The sequence below is a fragment of the Macaca fascicularis genome, chromosome 1 (assembly GCF_037993035.2).
Source record: "Macaca fascicularis isolate 582-1 chromosome 1, T2T-MFA8v1.1".
Classification (NCBI taxonomy): domain Eukaryota; kingdom Metazoa; phylum Chordata; class Mammalia; order Primates; family Cercopithecidae; genus Macaca; species Macaca fascicularis.
In genome coordinates this window covers 143,294,178-143,315,608 of record NC_088375.1, presented here as the reverse complement: position 1 = coordinate 143,315,608, position 21,431 = coordinate 143,294,178, and the positions used below count along the sequence as shown (strand labels likewise).

General features: G+C 37.9%; 1 protein-coding gene and 1 pseudogene across 1 annotated transcript in view; one reads left to right on the top strand and one right to left on the bottom strand.

Annotated features, from left to right (window-relative positions):
• LOC107126966 (probable ATP-dependent DNA helicase HFM1) overlaps positions 1-2,934 on the bottom strand; it is a 117,852-nt gene extending 114,918 nt beyond the window's left edge. Inside the window, 1 exon segment of the mRNA XM_074036510.1 lies at positions 2,614-2,934. Coding sequence (XP_073892611.1) covers positions 2,614-2,684 — 71 coding nt within the window. The 5' untranslated portion in view covers positions 2,685-2,934.
• An 11,776-nt stretch (positions 2,935-14,710) lies between these two features.
• LOC135969056 (U2 spliceosomal RNA) lies at positions 14,711-14,822 on the top strand (annotated as a pseudogene).
• Positions 14,823-21,431: the final 6,609 nt, after the last annotated feature.

Genomic DNA, 21,431 nt, shown 5'->3' with positions numbered 1-21,431 from the left:
GTGTTTCCATGGTCATTATCAAAATCAAGGCTCTTATTAACTTGTCTTAACTGCCCTCACTGCCTCCAGGCTTTCTCTCTAATTAATTTTACAGGTTCCTACCACATTCATTTGGAATTGTTTTCATTACATTACTCCATTCAAAATCCTTCAGTGGCTTTGAAAGATTGCCAAACTTCCTAGTGGCCTTAGACCACCTTACAGTTTTAACCCTCCTACACATACCTTATAGTCCAAACTAAACTGAACTCCCTGATGTATAACAAATAGATAATGCATTCTGTCTCTCCTCATCTTTTTTTTTCCTCCTGAGACAAGTTTCACTCTGCCACCCAGGTTGGAGTGCAGTGGCGAGATCTCAGATCACTGCAACCTCCACCTCCTGGGTTCAAGTGATTCTCATGCCTCAGCCTCCCCAGTAGCTGGGATTACAGGCATATACCAACATGTCTGGCTAATTTTTGTATTTTTAGCAGAGACGGCGTTTCACCATGTTGGCCAGGATAGTCTCAAACTCCTGGACTCAAGTGATCTGCCCACCTCAACCTCCCAAAGTGCTGGGATTACAGGTGTAAGCCACCGTGCCTGGTCACTCCTCACCTGCATTCAAAGATATTTACTCAGCTTTCCCCTGTGCCTTGCCCCACTCTGATATCTACCTACAGAAATCCACCATTTTATTCATTCATTAATCCATTCAGTAATTATTTACTGAGTACTATGTACCATGTATTGTTCTAGGCACTAGAGCTTATATTCAAAGGCTGGCTCAAATCCTACCTTTTCCAAGAAATCTCCCTAGGTTCCCAAAGATTTTCTCCTCCCTTCTTCTTATAGAGGGAACCTATAGTATGTATCATAGTCTGCCTTGAGCTGTGTGAATGTACCAATAGATAATAGACAGAAACAGACAGATACGTAGATGAATAGATGTGACAGATACATATTTGATACTCCCTCTAGATTATAAACACCTAAGAGTTTTATTTTTATGTCCATTTACATTAGCATACTTAGCAAAGTCCTTTACATAATTTCAATAAATATTTGTTAATTCCAAGGTTTTTAACCCACAGTGAATTCTATCCAAAATCTTTATTCCAGCATTTAACACACATCACCATCTAACCTCAACTTAGAATTTCTAACTTTATGTCCCAAAGTTTCCACTTCATGAATCATCTACTCAAGGAAAATTCTCTACACGTTATCCTTAAAAGTACCATGAATTGTCCCATCTCCATCCTTTTTCTCTTGCTCTACCACTCTGCCTTCAAATGCCTACTTCTTCTCTTCCTATAGAAATTATCAAATCCTTCAAAGCCTCCTGAAGTCTCCCCCTACTACCCAAAAAGCCTGACCTGACTGTGTAGAGCATGACAACCTTCCTTCCAAGTCTGAAATTTCGCTGCATGAACACATGCTTCTCATTTGTTTCACACATATTTTTGACTATATTTTCAGAAAAACAACCATGTTACAAAATTTGCATTGGCCAGTCCTGATTAACACATGTTGCCCCAGTTGGATGTGCTCTTTCACTCTCAAAAGTGTCCCAGTATAGATGATTATTTACATGGTCATATTACTTATAAATGCCTTTCCATTTGTGTGTTTAATCTCAACTAGATTTTAAGTATTTTGTAAGTAAAAGTCTGTTTCATCCTTTTTATAACCCTTTCAACTTTCAATCAATATTTGAATGAACAAGTAAAATAATAAACAAGGCAATAAATACACCTCATTAAAATAGGATAATACAATACACTAAAAATACATAGAAAACTCAAAATTGAACAATGCACATGAAAATCCATAAAAGTCAGTATTTAACATACTACCTACTCTCTAGTCTTGTTTTCTTTGGTCTCACATCTTTATTCCCATCCCTACTTCCTGCCAGCACTTAATGTGCCTATCATACTTTGCCTTTGGCATACTGTTCATTGTTTCCAAATGGTGATGTCATTCCTTGTCCTGAGCTACTCGTTGAGCATTATTTCCCATTTTTAGCTTGGCCAAAAATAATATGAACAAACCAGATACGCAAATAAATGCAAGCCAAATAGGCAAGAATCTGTTCTTTCTTTCTTTGTGTTTTTTTCAGACAGAGTTTCACTCTGTTGCTCAGGCTAGAGTGCAGTGGTGCCATCTTGGCTCACTGCAACCTCCGCCTCAGGCTTCAAGCGATTCTCATGCCTCAGCCTCCCAAGTAGCTGGGATTAGAGGCATGCACCATCAAGCCCAGCTAATTTTTTTGTACTTTTAGTAGAGAGAGGGTTTCACTATGTTGGCTAGGTTGGTCTTGAACTCCTAACTTCAGGTGATCCACCCGCCTCAGCCTCCCAAAGTGCTGGGATTACAGGCGTGAGCCACTACGCCTGGCCCAAATCTATTCTATTTTAAAAATTATAACATTTAAGATGTTAAACTTCAGTTACTCCCCTCTTACTGGTAAGAGAATTCCATGTTTACCAAATATGTAACTGAAATATCATTCTGTGGATTCCTCATTTTTATTTGTATATTTACCAGAGAGAAAACTAAAACTCACCCAAATTCAAAAAACCCTAAAGTAATACACTGTGTTATCAATCTTTAAGGGAGACTTACTTTTCAACTTCATCTGGTTTTTCAAAAAACAAATTATCCAAGGAAAACAAGCAATCATTTGATTCCAGCATTGTTGAAAACTGGACTTTGTCATAAATCTACAAAATATGGAAAAAGCAGTTTATAAAGATGTAGAAAAATATTTCTGTATAAACTATAATCACTAATTTTCCACAGTCTCCTGTAAAATATAACCAAAGACTATCCTTCCAGCTTCATCATCTGCAACTTCCTTCAAAGCACCTCAACATTCAAATACATTATTCTCTGCTTTCCACTCATTCATGGATTCAAACTTGCTCCCTTCTCTTCATAGTGCTCCAATGCTTGGAATGTGCTTTCTTCCATTCTCCAACTGGCAAATTCCTATCCATCCTTCAAGGTATAGGTCAAACGTCATTTCTTCTTCAAAGGCTTTTCTGAATTTGTCTTCTTCCTCAAGGAAGAATTAATCAGTCTTCTTGGGCTCTTAATACTTTGTTCACATCATTATTTTTGAGTTAGGGCAGCACATTTTATTGTGAATGTGTGCACCTCTAACAATATACTATGTACATATGCAGGGATTTGCTTCAAAATAAAGGGGAGAGATGAAAGAGTATTGAAATAATATTGACAATGAGTTGATCACAGCTAAAGCTATGTAATAGGTACATGGGGCTCATTATAATTTTTTTCATATGTTTGAACTTTTCCCAAATAAAAAAATTATAAGTTTAACATACATATGCATATTTACAATATTATACAATGTCGTCTCAAAAAAAAAAAAAAAACATTCAGCATTTGCCATCTTGGAACATAACAAAAATCTCGGTTGAACAAAGATGCAAACGTGATTAAAAAAGAAAACTAGTCTCTAGATACACACATTGCTCCCATTAGAATTATTTTTCCTTGCATATCCCAATTTTTTTCTAAATTCTTAAACACCATAGGACATTCTATATGACAAAACATAAAATCAGATGAACAAATTGTAAAACATAAATCACATTTCTGTTTCTTCTGCTTTAGTTAATACATTGTAAATTTGTCCTCAAGATAGAAACTACAATCAAAGAAATTGTATTAATGCCATCTAGCGGAGAAATACGCATTACCAAGTCAGATTATGTCTCTCCAATTTTGAATCCTCCTTGATGTGGGGATGAGATACAAGTGGGAGTGACGTGGGGAAGGGAGAATGTTTCCACTTGACAAATGCTACTGTATGAGAACTAAACCTGTATATATACTTTAGGGCTGTTCTTACTGATATAGAATATTGTGGGGGTTTTCGCTATTTTCCTTATTGGGTTCTTCCCCCTTCCATCTGTTTAATATAATTGCCCTCTTCATTTTTCTCTATCTATTAATCAGTTACCAACAAAAACAAGTGTAAAAATGAAACAAATTAGTGTGGTTCTATAAATGTCTAAAACAATTTAAGCCTAGGATAACAGGGCAGGAGGTAGAGGGAGTCATTCAGAAATATGCGAAGTCTTTAACAGCTTTAAGTAAACAATTTCAGAACTTGAAAACAATTATCTGAAAAAGTATAAATGAAAATGTTAATCACGTTTTTATAGTGCCCAAAAAGTAACAAATAAAATGTTCCCTTTCTAGTTTTAGGAAAACTACGTTCAAACAAAAGAAACTTTTTCTAAAATAAATCTCACCAGACCACTTTCATATGGCTTTGCTACCTCAGAATTTAAGTCGAAAATCTTAAGGCTAACATTTACACACTTGAATACTTTCTTCCCAAAGCAACTACAAATAGACAACAAAACTACAAATTTAAAACATTTGGGAAGAAAAGTGTTGCATGAACTAACAAAAACCTCCTATACAAACAGTATATATTTTCAAAAGAATTTCTTATTTCTAGCTCTAGCATACAAGAATATAACTTGTTTGGGTTCAGAATACAAATATCGTGTACATATTTTAGTTCTTTTTTTTTTTTTTTTTGATACGGAGTGTCGCTCTGTCGCCCAGGCTGGAGTGCAGTGGCACGATCTCGGCTCACTGCAAGCTCCGCTTCCCAGGTTCACGCCATTCTCCCACCTCAGCCTCCGGAGTAGCTGGGACTACAGGCGCCCGCCACCACGCCCGGCTAATTTCTTTTTTTTGTTTGTTTGTTTTTTGTTGTTTTTTTTTTTGTATTTTTAGTAGAGACGGGGTTTCACCGTGTTTGCCAGGATAGTCTCCATCTCCTGACTTCGTGATCCGCACGCCTCGGCCTCCCAAAGTGCTGGGATTACAGGCTTGAGCCACCATGCCCGGCCATATTTTAGTTCTTATGCACTCCTATGGAAAAAAACATCCCTTATCTAAAACTGCATCCTCTCATCCTGCATTATTTTTCTTCATAGCATGAATTGATAACTAACATTATAGTATAAGCTTAGTTCTTTATTATGTTTCTCCCTCTAGAGCAAGCAGGGAATTTTTGCTCACTAATGTGTTCCAATAACCCAGAATAGTGCCTGGCACACAGTAAATGGTCCATAAGAATCTACTGTGGAATAAATGCATTAGCAATAACCAGTTTATAAAAATAATGTTAAATAAAAATAATTTTCTGTTAACTTAGAAACTTAAAATTTGACCAATCTAAAAAATGTGAAATTTTTTTCTAGTTCAGGATTTATGTAAATAAAATCTTGAAGGTTCTAAAAGATGATGAATTTAGCACGTTCAAAATGTAAATAAATCTTTTTTAAAAAAAGAAACACAGGTCCTACAAGGGACCTTGCTACAGTTCAGTATGAGTTTGTGATGTGAGGGGATGCTATTTTAAATTAATTAAAGTTCTAGGTTTAGATTCAGATTTTCTAAGTTCCTATTATTTATTATTTATTAAAGTTTTAGTTTCAGCATGTGGCACAAAGTTAGATTGCCAAACAAAATAAACAATATCATCCCAGATAGTTTTAAGTGTCTGCTCTGCTATAATCACTGTTAAAATACTTAAACTATTTTTGAGACTACATAATTTGCAGTGCCGATCTGCACCTTCTCTAGTTATATTAATGTCAACCTCTAATTATATTAATACAACTAGATACAATTAATCTCTAGTTATATTAATGACAATTCACCGTTTTGTCTTCTGTAATCTTTACTTATTGTATAAAATTATTTTATTGTATACAATTATTGCATAAACTTATATAAAATTGCAGGCCTATTACTTATTTCTTACAATTTTTACTCAGAAATATACTCGTTATTTTAAAAGTACAGAAACTCAGATATAAATTATTGATTTGCTAGAAATTTTTGTGAGTTAAGGAAGAAGTCGGGAACATTTAAGGGAATAACCGACCGTCAAATAACTGCGGAGAATTTGACAAAGAAGGAAAAATCAACGGGAACAAATTACTCCAAGGCTCGGCCTGGGAAATACCATACAATTGTCGGAGCCCCAGATGTCACCCCCTCTCCCCAGGCACCAACGGGGCTGGAAGGGTCCGGCCGGGAACCGAATCAGCACCTAGAGCAAAATAACAGCTCTGTGGATTTCCTAAGGAGAATATCCTACATCCAAGGCAGAGGCCTTAGGGCCCGGAGAGTGGCGCAAGAACCGGGCACAGGGGCGCGTCACTCCACCCCCAGTTTCCCGCTTCCTACCACCGCTGTGAAACCGGCGGCTCAGACAGGTGGGTACGTCCCCTCAAAGCTTGCTCAGGGGGCGCCACACACCAGAACACAAGACACAGGAACCGAACACCAATCAGCCGACTCTAGGGGCGGGCCGGACGCACAGTCAGTCCCACCCCGCGGGGAGCTGGGCCCGCCCTGCGCCCGAGCGCGCCTCAAGCCTCACCGCTTTCTGACTGGAAACGCGGCTGAGGCGCCTGGCTCGAGCCCGCGGCCTGAAGTCGGCTTGTGACCAACAACTCACCGCACCCGTCCGCTGCCTGCCCGGCAGATGGCTCTAAAACTCGACCGCTGCCCGGACGGCTGGGCTGGGTCCCCACTTCCCCGCGGGCGTCGGACCCCGGTCCCCACCTTCCCCGCGGGTGTCCGGGCCCCGGTCCCCACCTTCCCCGCGGGCGTCCGGGCCCCAGACCTCACCTCCCTGCGGGCAGCTCCTAAGCCAGTCGAGCGCCCATTCATCAGCCCCTGGGAGGACCCCCCAGCCTGGCTAAGCCGAGCTCCAAGCACCCGAGCCCCCAACCTCTCCCTTCCTGCCTTTTTTTCTCCAAAAGTTTGTAACTGGTTTTGAATCTATCTCTTGCAGGTTACTGTGTCTATTCTCGTTAAATACAGCTCCTAATCCTGGGTTCTAAGGGTCTACTAAGTGGTACCCTTTCCCTAAGGGTACAACAACTACACAAACACACCCCAACCTGCCTTTCTCATAAAAGTTAGCCAGGCCTCAGCTCTGGGACTTCCAGTCTCCTCGTATCTAAAAAGTATTTTACCTATATTATTTATAAAATACCACAATGGCACTCATGAGGTCGGTATTACTGAGGAAGCTGATTCAGAAATAAAGTTAAATTTCAGAAATAAATGTTCTAAAACACAATGATCTTTAAATATGTTTAGTCAACATGAATTTATAAAAACACGGCAATAATGTGTTCTTCGACTTTAAACATGAACAAACTAGAAGTTATCCTTTTAAGTTTCTTTAGAATTGTCCTCTGAAGATTTGGCAGGGAATGTTTTGTAGATGATAAAATAGCAACGAATCAATGATGCTTTTCTTGCAGAGACATTTATCCTTCCTTTGGAAACCCCCACCTGTGACATCTAGGGCCAACCTACTGCTGTCTGACTGCCCTATTCCTGTTCTCTTTTTTCCTTGCAGCTCTACTGTTAATTAGCTGTATGACCTTGGAAAAGACCCAACCTTTAAGTCTTAATTCTTCATCTTCAATGATACTAATAAGCTCTAACTCCTAGATACTGCTGCAAGGGTTAAATAAAATATATTTGCAATAGTCCTACCACACAGTAAATGCTCATGAATATTAATTTCTTTCACCTTCGCTGAGATGTAAAATTATTCCAGTAGTTGGATAGGCCAGTTATTCGGATACTGATAAAATATCAAGTCTTTGTCTCTTGGAGAAAATAAACTTTTGATTGCATAAACTATTCTTAATAGAAAGGTTGAATTATCATTCCTCTCAAAAATACTGGAGAGGAAAGTTACTTTCCATAGGCTGCACAGAGGAAAATAACAAAACCGTGCATTTGCTATAGTGAACCCCCCAGTGTGTTGAAATACATATGTTGAATTCTAACCCCCGATGTGATGGTATTTGGAGGTGGGACTTTTGTGAGGTAATTAACTCACAAGGGTAGAGCCTTCATGAGTAGGATTAGTGCCCTTTTAAGAGGCCAGAGAGTTAGCTCGCTCTTTTTCTGCCATGTGAGGATACAGGAGGACGGTATCTGCAAGCCAGGAAGGAGGCCCTCACCAAATACAGGATCTGCCTGAACCGTGATCTCGGACTTCTCAGGCACCAAAATTGTGAAAAATGTTTGTTATTTAAGCCACCCAGCCTATGGTAATTTGTTATAGCAGCTTGAACTAAGATAGGGTTTGAGTGATAGAATTGTAGAATTCAGTAACAAGCAGGTACGGGGGGAGTCTTACTGTCAAAGCACACAGTAGCAAATGGCCACCATGTTCATAAACAAAAACATTCATTCATTCATTCACTCATTTATTCAAGAATGTGTGGGGAATCTATAGAGCCTTACCTTTCTCTTAAAATAATGTAATAAAAAATGTCAGGCCGGGCGCGGTGGCTCAAGCCTGTAATCCCAGCACTTTGGGAGGCCGAGGCGGGTGGATCACGAGGTCAGGAGATCGAGACCATCCTGGCTAACATGGTGAAACCCCGTCTCTACTAAAAATACAAAAAACTAGCCGGGCGTGGTGGCGGACGCCTGTAGTCCCAGCTACTCGGAGGCTGAGGCAGGAGAATGGCGTGAACCTGGGAGGCGGAGCTTGCAGTGAGCCGAGATCGCGCCACTGCACTCCAGCCTAGGTGACACAGCGCGAGACTCCGTCTCAAAAAAAAAAAAAAAAAAAAAAAAAGTCAAAGCTTCAGTTTTTAAAAGGAAGACTCAGGACAGTGATAAAGTTACTAAAAATCCCATTTTGTGGGGAGGGATTGCCATGGTTTTTAGTAATGCTGCCATGTTTCTCAAGAAAACATTTTAATCCTAAAGATTTAATTTTACAACCAGTGCAACAACGTTATAAGCAATCCTCCAAATTGAATAACATAACTAACATTTGAAATACAGTCTTCCCAATCAACTTCTGGCATGACTGCATAAAGAGCTCTGCTATCTCACTTCTCAGTGAAACTGGTGAAAATTCTAGAAAAATGACTCAGACCCTCTGGAAATGATCCTAAGGGCAAATAGAAAAAGAAGAAACATCTCTTCAAGAAAGAGTTATAAAAATTTGGTAAGAAAGGCAAGGGTCTGTGGTATTTTATCCAAGACTCCCAAGTCCCAGCTTAGCGAGACGGTCTCCATTCTAGACAGCTGCAGCCAAGAATACAGAGCTCTCTCTGCACCCAGCTTCCACTAGAAGGCGCGCTTTCTTCCTTTCTTTCATTGTGGTAAAACCTGAATAATATTTATAATTTTAACCATATATAAGTGTATAATTCAGGGATATTAAATACACTCACGGTGTTGTATAACCACCACTCTTATCCATACCCAAAACTTTTTCATTATCCTTACTAAGAAATTTGTGCCCATTCAGGGAGGGGAACATCACACACTGGGGCCTGTTGGGGGGTGGGGGGCTGGGGGAGGGATAGCGTTGGGAGAAATACCTAATGTAAATGACGAGTTGATGGGTGCAGCAAACCAACATGGCACATGTATATCTATGGAACAAACCTGCACGTTGTGCGCATGTACCCCAGACCTTAAAGTATAATTTAAAAAAAAAAGAAAGAAAAAAAGAAATTTCTGCCCATTAAGCAGGAACTCCTCCTTTTCCCCTTTCCCTAATTTCTGGTAACCTCTATTCTACTTTCTAATTCTGAGTTTACCTATCCTAAGTACTTCATATAAGTGAAATCATACAATATTTGTTCTTCTGTTTCTGGATCATTCACTTAGCACAGCGTTTTCAAGGTTCATCCACGTTGTAACACGGATCAGAATTTTACCCCTTTTTAAGGCTCGATAATATTCCATTGTATGTATATACCACATTTTGTTTATCCATTTGTAATCCTGGGCTAATGGACATCTGAGTTGTTCCCACATTTCCACCTTTTGGCTCTTGTGAATAATACTGCTATGAAGATTCCTGTGTAAATATCTCTGTTTAAGTGCCCGCTTTCAATTCCTTTGGATATGTACCTAGGAGTGGAATTGCTGGGACATATGGTAATGCTGTTACAGCCAATGCCATGAGTTCTAGCTGATAAATCCAATATAACCAAAATTTTCTTTACTTTGTAACATCCACATCTTTTACACTCTGATTAGTCAGTAGGAATTGATATTGAAAAATTAGTCTCAGCCTGGGCAACACAATGAGACTTCATCCCTACCAAAATTTTAAAAACTAATCAGGCGTGATGGTGTGTGCCTATAGTCCTGGCTGCTTGGCAGGCTGAGGCAGGAGAATGGCTTGAACCAAGGAATTCCAGGCTGCAGTGAGCTGTGATCCCACCACTGCACTCCAACTGGGGCAATAGATAGCAAGATCCTGTATCTAAAAAAGCAAGAAAGAAAAAGAAAAATTAGTGTTGACGGCTCTAGAGAAGCAGGAACCAAGAAATGTTGAGGTTTCAAGACTATTTTTCTGCAGGTGACAGCCAGAAATGTGTTGTGTTTTTTATCGTCAGATTTGGACAAGAAACAGTGAAGAGATCGTTTGAGAAGAATCTGAGGACTACAAAATTAATTTCTGAGGAAAAAAAAAGAAAAAAGGAAATAAAAGTAGTTTGATATGATGGGATTCTCAGGAGGAAAGAAAAGTTTAGGGAGGTAGGCCCAATTCAGTAGATACTTAAATAACAAAAGGAAGACTGAATTAAACACAAACCAAAAGAAAATCTTCCCTCCCTTCCTTCCTTCCTTCCTTGTTTCCTTCCTTCCTTCCTCCCTCCCTTCCTTCCTTCCTTCCTCCCTCCCTCCCTTCCTTCCTTCCTTCCTTCCTCCCTCCCTTCTTTGTTTCCTTCCTTCCTCCCTTCCTTCCTTGTTTCCTCCCTTTCTCTCTCCCTCCCTTCCTTCCTTTCTCTCTTTCTTTTTTCAAGGTCTTGCTCTGTTGCCCAGGCTGGAGGGCAATGGTGTGATGGCTCATTGTAACCTTAACCTCCTGGGCTCAAGCAATCCTCCTGCCTTAGCCTCCCAAGCAGCTGGGACCACAGGTACGTACCACCACACCACACCCTGCTAATTTTTTAAAAAATTATTTTTATTTTTTGTAGAGATGAGGTCTTGCTATGTTACCCAGGCTGGTCTCAAACTCGTTGCCTCAAGCAATCCATCCACCTTGGCCTCCCAAAGTGCTCAGATTACAGGTGTGAGCCACCATCCCTCGCCAGAATAATTTTTCTTTAGGAAAGATTTAGTAAGTATCTAGGCAACCGAGAACATAATGACATAAATTGATTAGAAAGCAATTCATTGAGTTCCAAATGGCTAAGAAGAGTGTTTAATGGTCTTGTATAAGATCCTGTACTCATATTTCAGGAAATCTGGTTTTTTTTCTTTTCAGGCAAAAATTGACTCCTCCTACCAAAATGAATTTAAAATACCTTCTGTTCTCCAAAGTCAAGAATGTTGATCTTAATAGAACTGCCAGACAGGGTGTTCCAATTAGGCCTAGAACCAATGCACCATAGAACCACAGCCAGCTAAGGTGTATTACAAAGAACATAAGCTTTCCATAGAAAACAGTTGAGAAAGGTTCAGCATTCAATGGATGTTCTTTGTACTTGACTGTATAAATTAGATTCTAAAATGTGTTAACACAAACCCTGAACTAGGAAGCAAACATCCCAGGACACAAAATTGAGGACAAAGGAAAATATTCTACGCCAGCATAGATTATTTCCTAAGTAAAAATGAATGCCAGTTTCTTCAGGAGGAGTATGTGGGGACTCACAACCAGTGTATGAATGTTCCATAGTTGTATTTAGGTTTGTGAGGCAAACTATACATACTTCACATTGAGTATACTAGGTTTAGTCATTCTTAGCAAATTCTTTTGCCATTGTTATAAAGTCCCTGTATAAATAAGAATTAACATATTCCTTCAGGTGGTTGGTGTCTGGAGTAGACTTTATCTGACTATTATAATTAATAGTCTGGCATCCAGAATCTTATATAAGATTGTATTAATGAAACATGCAACATATTTTATCTTCAAAAAGATTATTTAAAGGAACTTTTAGAAGCCACTGGCAGATATCTTTAAAAGATATTTAAATGTCAGAAGTCAGAGTAGAAAACATACTTTTAAAAAAGCATTTTTGTTATATTTTGTTTTGTTTTTTGTCTCAGGCCAAAAAGTAATTGGCAGGATCTTGCAGCCATATGATCAAAGATTCATTATTATTATATATATGTTGTCCAGAAATAAGATAGTTTCTACAGGTGATATAATTTTATAGTTAATCGAGATATTGCAATGATACAAATAACCAGTTAAGATACTGAACAAATTGATGTGTAGACAGAACAAGAAATAAGAAACACTATGTGGAAGCAGAAATAATGCATTTGTCTGGAATCCTTTCCAGGAAACGGGGAGAGGGAAGAGATGCTATCACAACTGGCAGATGATTATTCATTTGTGATATATGTTGAGTTAGGATGCATTTAAGCATGGGTTATCTCATGTTTAAATTTGTCAAAGCATGGAGAATGCATAGTACATACAATAGCATATATTTTAGCATCTCAAGTGATCCTTGGAACAAAGTTGAGAGTGCTATATACATGTCTACCCAGAGTCTGAAGCCCATACAAAGGGGAATAGACACATCAGTTTTTACACAACACTTGCCACCACCGATAATCACTAAAGAAGGAAAAGGGGATAAATTTGAACATTTTCTCTAGAACTTCTGGCTGCTCATGGCTTCTACCAGTCCTGAGAACATGAAATAGCTTTCTAGAGGGAGAGGGAGATGTTGAAGTACAAAAGGAATGGAGTAGCTCTTCAGTAGGGAATGAGTGGTAAGGTTAGGCCCCTCTCAGCCCAGTGCCCAGCACCCTAGGGGAGACACATTCACATCCAGGGTGCAACAGATGGAGCAAGACACAGCAAGAGAAACTGCAGGGACCAGGCTGTGAAGGAGAGGCGGCTTAAGCAATACTCACAGACCATTCCCTGGGCCTGGCCCCACTAAGCCTTCCAAAATTGAGAATCCTGCCTTGGGCGAGATCTGCTAGCCTCAGAACAACATGTTGTCAGGGTAGAGGCAGTGAAGCAGGCAGCAGAACTGTCACCATGGCTGCAGGGGCAGCTCTAGAACTAGGAGCTATGAAATCAACCAGGAATGTAAGCCTGGTTTATGAAAAGTACATGCAATTATGATGGTTAATTGAACTGATTGCTAAAACCAGGAAGGTTTAGCAAGCCCCTTCTCCTAGTTGTCAGCTGGGAAACCAGAGGGACTATTGGGTAGGGAGTGTCAAAGAATCTAGGATTCCAACAACTGGGCCATGTTCTCAGAGTAATAATGCTTCATGGTTTTTGGTAGGAAATGAGTTATCTGCATTGTTATTTTGCTTTATCTAACTCAGATTAGTGGCCTATGAAATATCAGTGTCACAAAAAAATTTAGTAGCACTCTACAGTTTAAAAGCATTTGCTCATTTAATGGATGGGGAAATTTTCTGAGAATTCATAAAAATGGTGTGTGCGCATGTCTGAATGAGTGGCTGAGGGTAGGTGCCTTGTATGCATGTGTTATGAGGAGGGAAAGACAATGGCACGAAACCAAGCAGATGGAGAACAGACTAGATATATATATTAGATGAATTAGAACATTATCCTTCCACTAGTAAATGGAGTAGTATGGGTTAAAGCAAGTCCCAGTGAAAGCGTTCTGCCCAGAAACACAACTCAAAAGGTGAAGGCTGAGGATTTAAGAAAAGACATGGAGACGGAGTGGGAATTAAAACCTCATAAGTCCAGAAAACAACGAGTAAGATAAGAGAGTGATTAATATAAAAGTAAAATGAGTTAATGTATATTGGACATCTTTCAGATACCTGTGAAGTAAAAGAGCTATCAAATTGTAAGGTGTCATTGAACATTAGGAACTTTATCTTTATTCACCTATTTTATGTGTTTCTTAATTAACAGAAAATATAAAATTTGCTTCCCTAGAAAACAAATGACAACATTAGCTCTGAAAAGGAGTCCTGCCAATTTCTGCAACCTGTGCTCCGACTGTCTATTCCATCCACACATTAGGAATGAACAAGTAGCTCACTCAAGTAGTAGGAAGCTTCTTTTTCCAGCAGGATGGTTTGTATCACAAGTCATTTGGGGGAAGTTTTGACAAAATAAGTTATTTTGTAGGCTATAAGGTATGATACTGGGGAGTTTAAACATATTTTCTTTTCTGGATAAAAGTACCATTCACATGATTTAGCTGATATTTTCCCCAAATTGGGAAGTATCCTAGACATGAATATTTGATATCGAATATGGTGATTTTGCCTGAATTTCCCTATATGTGATCTCCAGCTCCTTCTACAAACCACATCATTTCCCTTGAACAGCAGATAACACTGATTTTTGTTGTTACTTAAACATTACAATCAGAAGAAATATATTTTTAAAATATCTGGCTTTGAACAAATTCCCAATTTATTTGTAATATCTACTGCTATCCAGAGTGGACTTAAAGCATAAAGATTTTTCTTTCTACTTCACTCCCAAGTGACATCTTTCCCAACATATTCATATATACAAGTCACATTAAAATATATATAGCAAAGCATCCTCTAAGCAGCTCCAAATTTTTTAATATTTTATTTCGCCCAACCTAACATCTGAGCTGCCACATGTTGTGAATTTTTTGAACTCACGGAGATTTTGTAGCAAGTCACAAACCTGCATGGTCTGAAAGCACATGACTGCATCACTCCTCAGCCTTTTGGCTAAGATCAAGTGCAGTATTTGTTTTTATCAGTTTAAAGCACATAACTGGAAAATCTCCAACATTAGAAATTAGGGGCTAATGATACATATACAAATAGAAAAATGGATACAAATTAAATACAAAGCTAAATGATTGTTTTCAAATCATACCAAAAAACTTTTTTAAAATTTTCTATTATTACCCTAGCATCTAAACCAAAAAATATTTTTAGGCCTCAGTAACCTGTGATCAGAATGTCTCAGTTGATTTATATTTCCTAATTGAGAAAGTTTCTCAGAAGTTTCTTACCTATACTTTCATTTCTGGATACTAAAAATGAATAAAATCTTAGGTAAAATAAATAATTCCAACTCCCTCATGATGCTGAGAAATATACAGTTATTGCTTTGCTTATGATAAAACAAACAAACAAACAAAAATGACTGTCATTGGCGGAGCCAGCAAACCCAAATTTCTGTATACCCAATCTCCTACTCTTTCCACAAGCCACACTATTCCCATTGAACAAGACTTAGCAGATAACAATTAGAGTTTTGCATTTGGTTTACAAGGAATATTGACAACAAAGTGTTTTCAAAGGTGGGAAAACAGGAAAGTTAAAAAGCCTAGGACTGAAACAATACCTTAAAAAAAAAAAAAGAAAAGAAAAACAAACGGGGGGATTGAGGAAGGGTAGTATGTAATATAGATAAGAAAAGGCTAAAAAAATTGGCTCTTTTCAAATATTTAAGGGACTCTTGTAGTGGAATAAATATTCTTTGTTTATGCTTTTATAGGCGTGGTTTCAGAAGGCTGAACCAGTACCATTGAATTAGGGTTGTTATTGGGTAAGAAATACATTTCAACTATGAAGAATTATACGAAGAAGGTTTTCCTGTTTTTTTCTTCTAAAATTTATTGATGAATAATTTAGGTACAATAAACTGCATCTATTTAAATGGCACAATTTAACCAATTACAATAGTTATATATATCTGTGATATCACCACCTTAAAAAAAAAACAAAAAGAACATTTCTAGGAACCCCCCACCTGCCAAATTCTTCATTTCCTTTACAGTCCATTGTTCCACCTGCCCTTGGCTGCAGGCAAACACTGATCTGCTTTTTATCACTATATAGTAGTTGTATTTTATATAAACAGAATCATATAGCATGTATTCTTTTGTGTCTGGTTTCTTTCATTTAGTCTAATGATTTTCAGATTTATCCCTATTGTTTTGTGTATGAGTAATTCATTCCTTTTGCTGAATATTATTCAATATAGTTTAGTATTATTGGGGAATACTATTCCATATATGAATATCAAACACCTTTTAATCCATTCACTGGCTGATGGGCATTCAGGTTGTTTTCAGTTTGGAGTTATAGTGAATAACATTGCTATGAACATTTGTGTAAAAGTTTTTATATAGTCATATGTTTCCATTTATTTTGGGCATATACCTAGGAGTAGAATAACTAGATTACATGATAGGCATATGTTTACCTTATAAAGTTCCATATTGTTTTTCAAAGTAATTATACCATTTTACATTCCTGCTAGCTGTGTTTGAGTTCTAGTTAATTCTGCTTTGCTAACACTTGCTCTGTCAGTCTTTTCCATTTCACCCTTTCTAATGGTTGTAATGGTATCTAATGACTCATAAAGTTGAGCATCTTTTCATGTACTCAATATCTTTTATAAAATATTATTGAGGTGTCTTCTTATTGTTGAGTTGAGGTCTTTATCTATCCTAAATACCAGTCAGTCCTTTGTCAAACACATGACAGAGAGTATTTTCTCCCATACTGTGGCCTGTCTTTTCATTTTCTTAATAGTGTCTTTCAAAGAGAAAATATTTCATGTTGATGAAATCTAATTCATAAATTTTTTCTTTCATGATTCATGCTTTTTGTGTCTTATTCTAAGAAATGATTGCCTATCTCAAGTTGATGAAGATTCGCACCTATTTTATTTTCCAGTAGTTTTGCAGTTTTAGCTTATCTTTAGGTCTGTCATACATTTCAGTTAATTTTCCATGTTATGTGAGGTAAGAGTAGATGTTCTTTTTTTCTTTTTGTTCCCATATGGACATCTAAATTTTCCAGCAGTTTGTTGATTTCATTTTCCCATTGAATTGTTTTGGCAACTTCGTTGAAAAATCAATCAGCCATATATCTGTGGTTCTATTTCTGGACTATAATTCCATTAATGTAAATACCTATATTTTATCTTATTTTCATTTTTATACTTAAAGTGTATCTTCATATTTAGAGTACTTCCTTGTAGTCAGCAGGTGGTCACGTCTGCTTTTTAATCTATTCTGATAATCTTTGTTTCTTCATTGGAGTGTTTAGTCAATTTATATTTAATGTAATTATTGATAGGGTTGGGTTCAGTCTACTATTTTATTAATTTTCTACTCATTTCAGTTTTCGTTTCTTAATTCTCCCTTTCCTGCCTTCTTTCAGATTATTAAATATTTCTTCTATTTTTATTTGAATTTATCTTTTTTTTTTTTTTTTTTTTTGAGATGGAGTTTTGCTCTGTCACCCAGGCTGGAGCGCACTGGTGTAATCTCGGCTCACTGCAACCTCCACCTTCTGGGTTCAAGAAATTCTCTGCCTCAGCCTCCTGAGTAGCTGGGATTACAAGCACCTGCCATCACAACCAGCTAATTTTTTTTTTTTTCTATACTTTAAGTTGTAGGGTACATGTGCATAACGTGCAGGTTTGTTACATCGTATACTTGTGCCATGTTGTTGTGCTGCACCCATCAACTCGTCAGCACCCATCAACTCGTCCTTTACATCAGGTATAACTCCCAATGCAATCCCTCCCCTCTCCCCACTCCCCAAAATAGGCCACGGTGTGTGATGTTCCCCTTCCCGAGTCCAAGTGATCTCATTGTTCAGTTCCCACCTATGAGTGAGAACATGCGGTGTTTGGTTTTCTGTTCTTGCAATAGTTTGCTGAGAATGATGGTTTCCAGCTGCATCCATGTCCCTACAAAGGACACAAACTCATCCTTTTTTATGGCTGCATAGTATTCCATGATAACCAGCTAATTTTTGTATTTTTAGTAGAAACAGGGTTTCACCATCTTGCCCAGGCTGGTCTTCAACTCCTGACCTTGTGATCCACCCGCCTCGACCTCCCAAAGTGCTGGGATTCCAGGGGTGAGCCACCGCGCCTGGCCTCTCTTCGCTTTTTAATCATACATTTTCACAGCTTTTTAAGAAGTTGCTTTAGGTATTGCAATATATATTCTTAAACTTTTCAGTCTGCTTAGAGTTATTACAGTATTTTTTGTAGCAATCTAGGTCTATTTACCCCCATTCTTGCCATAATTTATGTTATAGTTGTTCTATACATTACTTCTACATTATATTTTAAACCCCTCAAGGCAATGTTCTAATTTTTGCTTCTCAAAATTATATACATTTTAAAGAAATTAATAGAAAAAGTTGTTTTCCACAGTTACCCATATATTTAGCATTTCTCATACTTCTCATTTCTTCCTCCACACCAGAAGCAAAAAATTGGTATGTACAATATTTATGTACAATAAACTGCACCTATTTAAAAATACAATTTAATGAATTGTGATAGTTGTATATATCAGTGAAATCACTACCTTAGTAAAAAATACAGAACAGGACTTATTTTAAGTCTTGTATATTACTAAAATATTAGGCCCAGATATGTGATTTCCTTGAATACACCAAGACTTGTATAAAACGTTCTTTCTAGCTTTATCCAAAACCAGAAAGTAAGATTATCTTTCAGTATCTTACTCTATGTACTCTAAATCACAAAATCTCATATTCTGTAACTAACAAGGCTACACTTTCAGTGTGTTAATATGAACTTTCAAACAAATTTTTAGGATTATTGCTTTATAAACTTACCACAAAAAGGAACTTCTGCCTTCATTTCTTTATAGTAGCTATATCGCTCCCAACTTGCAATGTGTTTGCTTATTTATCATTAATAATTTGACTTAGAAAAGGAGGAAACAGAAAATCTTAAAGATATAGACTTAGAAATCTTGGTCATTTAAAGATAATTCAAAATTGGGGATAAAAATTCTCTGCAACCGTAATGTACAATGGTAGTTTCAAAAATCATAATTTTCAGGATTTGAGAATATTTTACAATAAATGGTGTACATAACTGTAGTATGAACAAAGTTCAACTATATATTGCTTTAATAATAGGTGTAAAATCATTTGAGTGATTCTGTTTAACTTTCTCTATTCTTCCTGGATAGATACTGCCAAATATTCACCAACATCCATTTTTCTCATCTTTCATATAAATGAATTTATAACTGGGCTTATCTCACTAAGGACAGCGTTTGTAACCCCAACTTGCAGTTCACTGGAATAACACAACTGAGTTCCTGCCAATAAAATGTGATGAAAGTGAAGTGTGTCACTTCTGATTCAGACATTCAGATACATTCTCTTTTCCACCAGTGAGAACTCACAGTGACCCAGTTTTAACCATGCATATGGCAGCAGTGCCCCAGGGATGACAGTACAACACGATGGATGAAACATGGGTCCTTAAATTAACACCATCAGAAGGGCTGTCTGCCAGCCTGGGACAATCACAGCAGACTATTATATGGGTGGAACAAACCTTTACTTCTGATATGGTTTGGCTGTGTTCTCACCCAAAATCTCATCTTGAATTATAATCCCCAAAACCCCCACTTGTCAAGGGCGGGATTAGGTGGAGGTAATTGGATCATCATGCAGTTTCCCTCATGCTGTTCTTATGGCAGTGAGTGAGTCTCAAACAATCCGATGGTTTTATAAAAGTCTGGCATTTCCCCTGCTTGCGTTCGCTCCATCCTGGCACCCTGTGAAGAAGGTGCCTGTTTCTCCTTTGCCTTCCGCTATGATTGTTAAGTTTCCTGAATCCTCCTCAGCCATGTGGAACTGACTCAATTAAGCCTCTCTCCTTTATAAATTACCCAGCCTCGGGTATTTCTTTATAGCAGTGTGAGAGTGGACTAACACCTTCTTTAAAAAACTGAATTTATGTATGTGTCTTTGTTTCAGCAGGCGAGCCTTATCCTAACACACCTTGGGTTCGGTCTCAGTACTTCTAGGTGGTTATAAGGACAGAGAGAATAGTCAAAGCAGCAGATTCTACAATTCCGTGTGCTTTCACATGGAACACCAGAAGAATATGCACCTGTCATTCCAAGTGTGAGATTCCTTCCAGGCAGCTATGTGAGTTGATTAGGCAGAGAGACAATGTAGATACAAGTTATTGTCTACACCAACTTTAACCAAGGTTGACAGAAGAAATAACAGATATGCTTAATTCCCAGTAGCTCTCTTACATGAGAAGACCAAAATCAACTGTCTTAAAATAATTCACATTCTTCACCTCCTAACCTTATTTTCTGGGACACAAACCCTACGCACTTGTCCCCAGTCTTCTCCCAAAGTGAAGCTGAGTGGTCAGGAACACCATTTTAAACAACTCTAGGAGGTGGCGTTCACATGAGTCTAATTGCTGTTTTTTCTGTATGATAATATTATTACCATTAAGGACAGCTTCCATTGTCAGGGATGTTGGGAAGTGGCTAAAAGCCTGAGGATTTCCTCTGAGAATTTAACTCTTTTTGGTGAAATATGTACTATATTCTTGACTTCCTTACTCTTGAGGGCAAAAGAATGCAAAATATTTTATAGTCCTGCCTGCCTTGTCTCTCTATTTTGTTTCCCTCTCCTTAAAGTCTCACTGACCTGTACAGTATCTCATGAATTCACTAACTTCCCAACAGTCTGCTTCAGATATTAATCTTCATATATTTCTTCCTCTAATACAAAAGAAGTTCCATCTCAATTTTTATTCTAATTAATATCTGCCTCACAAAACCTCTTTCTCTCAAATGGTGAAAGGCTGTTCCTTTTCCGACTTCTTTTTTAAATCTCTGAATGCAGCAGGATTCCTGACTAAGATGGCATTTTGTAACTCTTTCTGTTAGAATGCCCGTTCCCTGGCAGCTCTTTGCTGAGCATTTCTCTAGTGACCTCATGGTCTGTCTTGGGTTCCAGATATGTCAGAGATATCAGGAGCCTCACTAAATGTGTTTGTTCTTCCTCTGCACAGGATTTACCACATTTCCCAGTCCCACTGTCTTTTATAGGATCAAGAGACTAATTCTTACTGTGTGATTAGAAGCGATGTGTCATCCTGGGGCCAAGGCAGTTAACAAATAGTATGTCTTTTCCACTTTCTATTTGCTCCTTGGCTGTCCAGATAGAGAGGATCCAGGAGGAACTCAAGATCCTAGAAGAAAGCAGAGTCATGAGACAGAAAGAGCCCGAGTCCCTGAACCTTCAAATGGAAAGCCACCTATCAAACATCTCATTAGACTGTTAAGTGCAACAAATAAACTGTTGTTGTTTTAAGCCATTGAGATTTGGGAGCAGGGTGGTGAAGGGGAGGGGAGAACATTGTCACCACATTGTAGCTTCACCTACCCTAATACGCTATGTAATTTTTCTTCAGTTATACCTGACTATCCTCTCACTGGGATGTTAGAAGTAATCATATGAACTTAATTAAATCACACAAAAGATAAATTTTAAACACTTTTTCTGAAATGTTTAACTCTAATAATTTCTGCTACTAATTTTTCTTAATAAGTTGTTATTCAGGTTATAGGCACCAATGCCTTCTCACTAAGGAG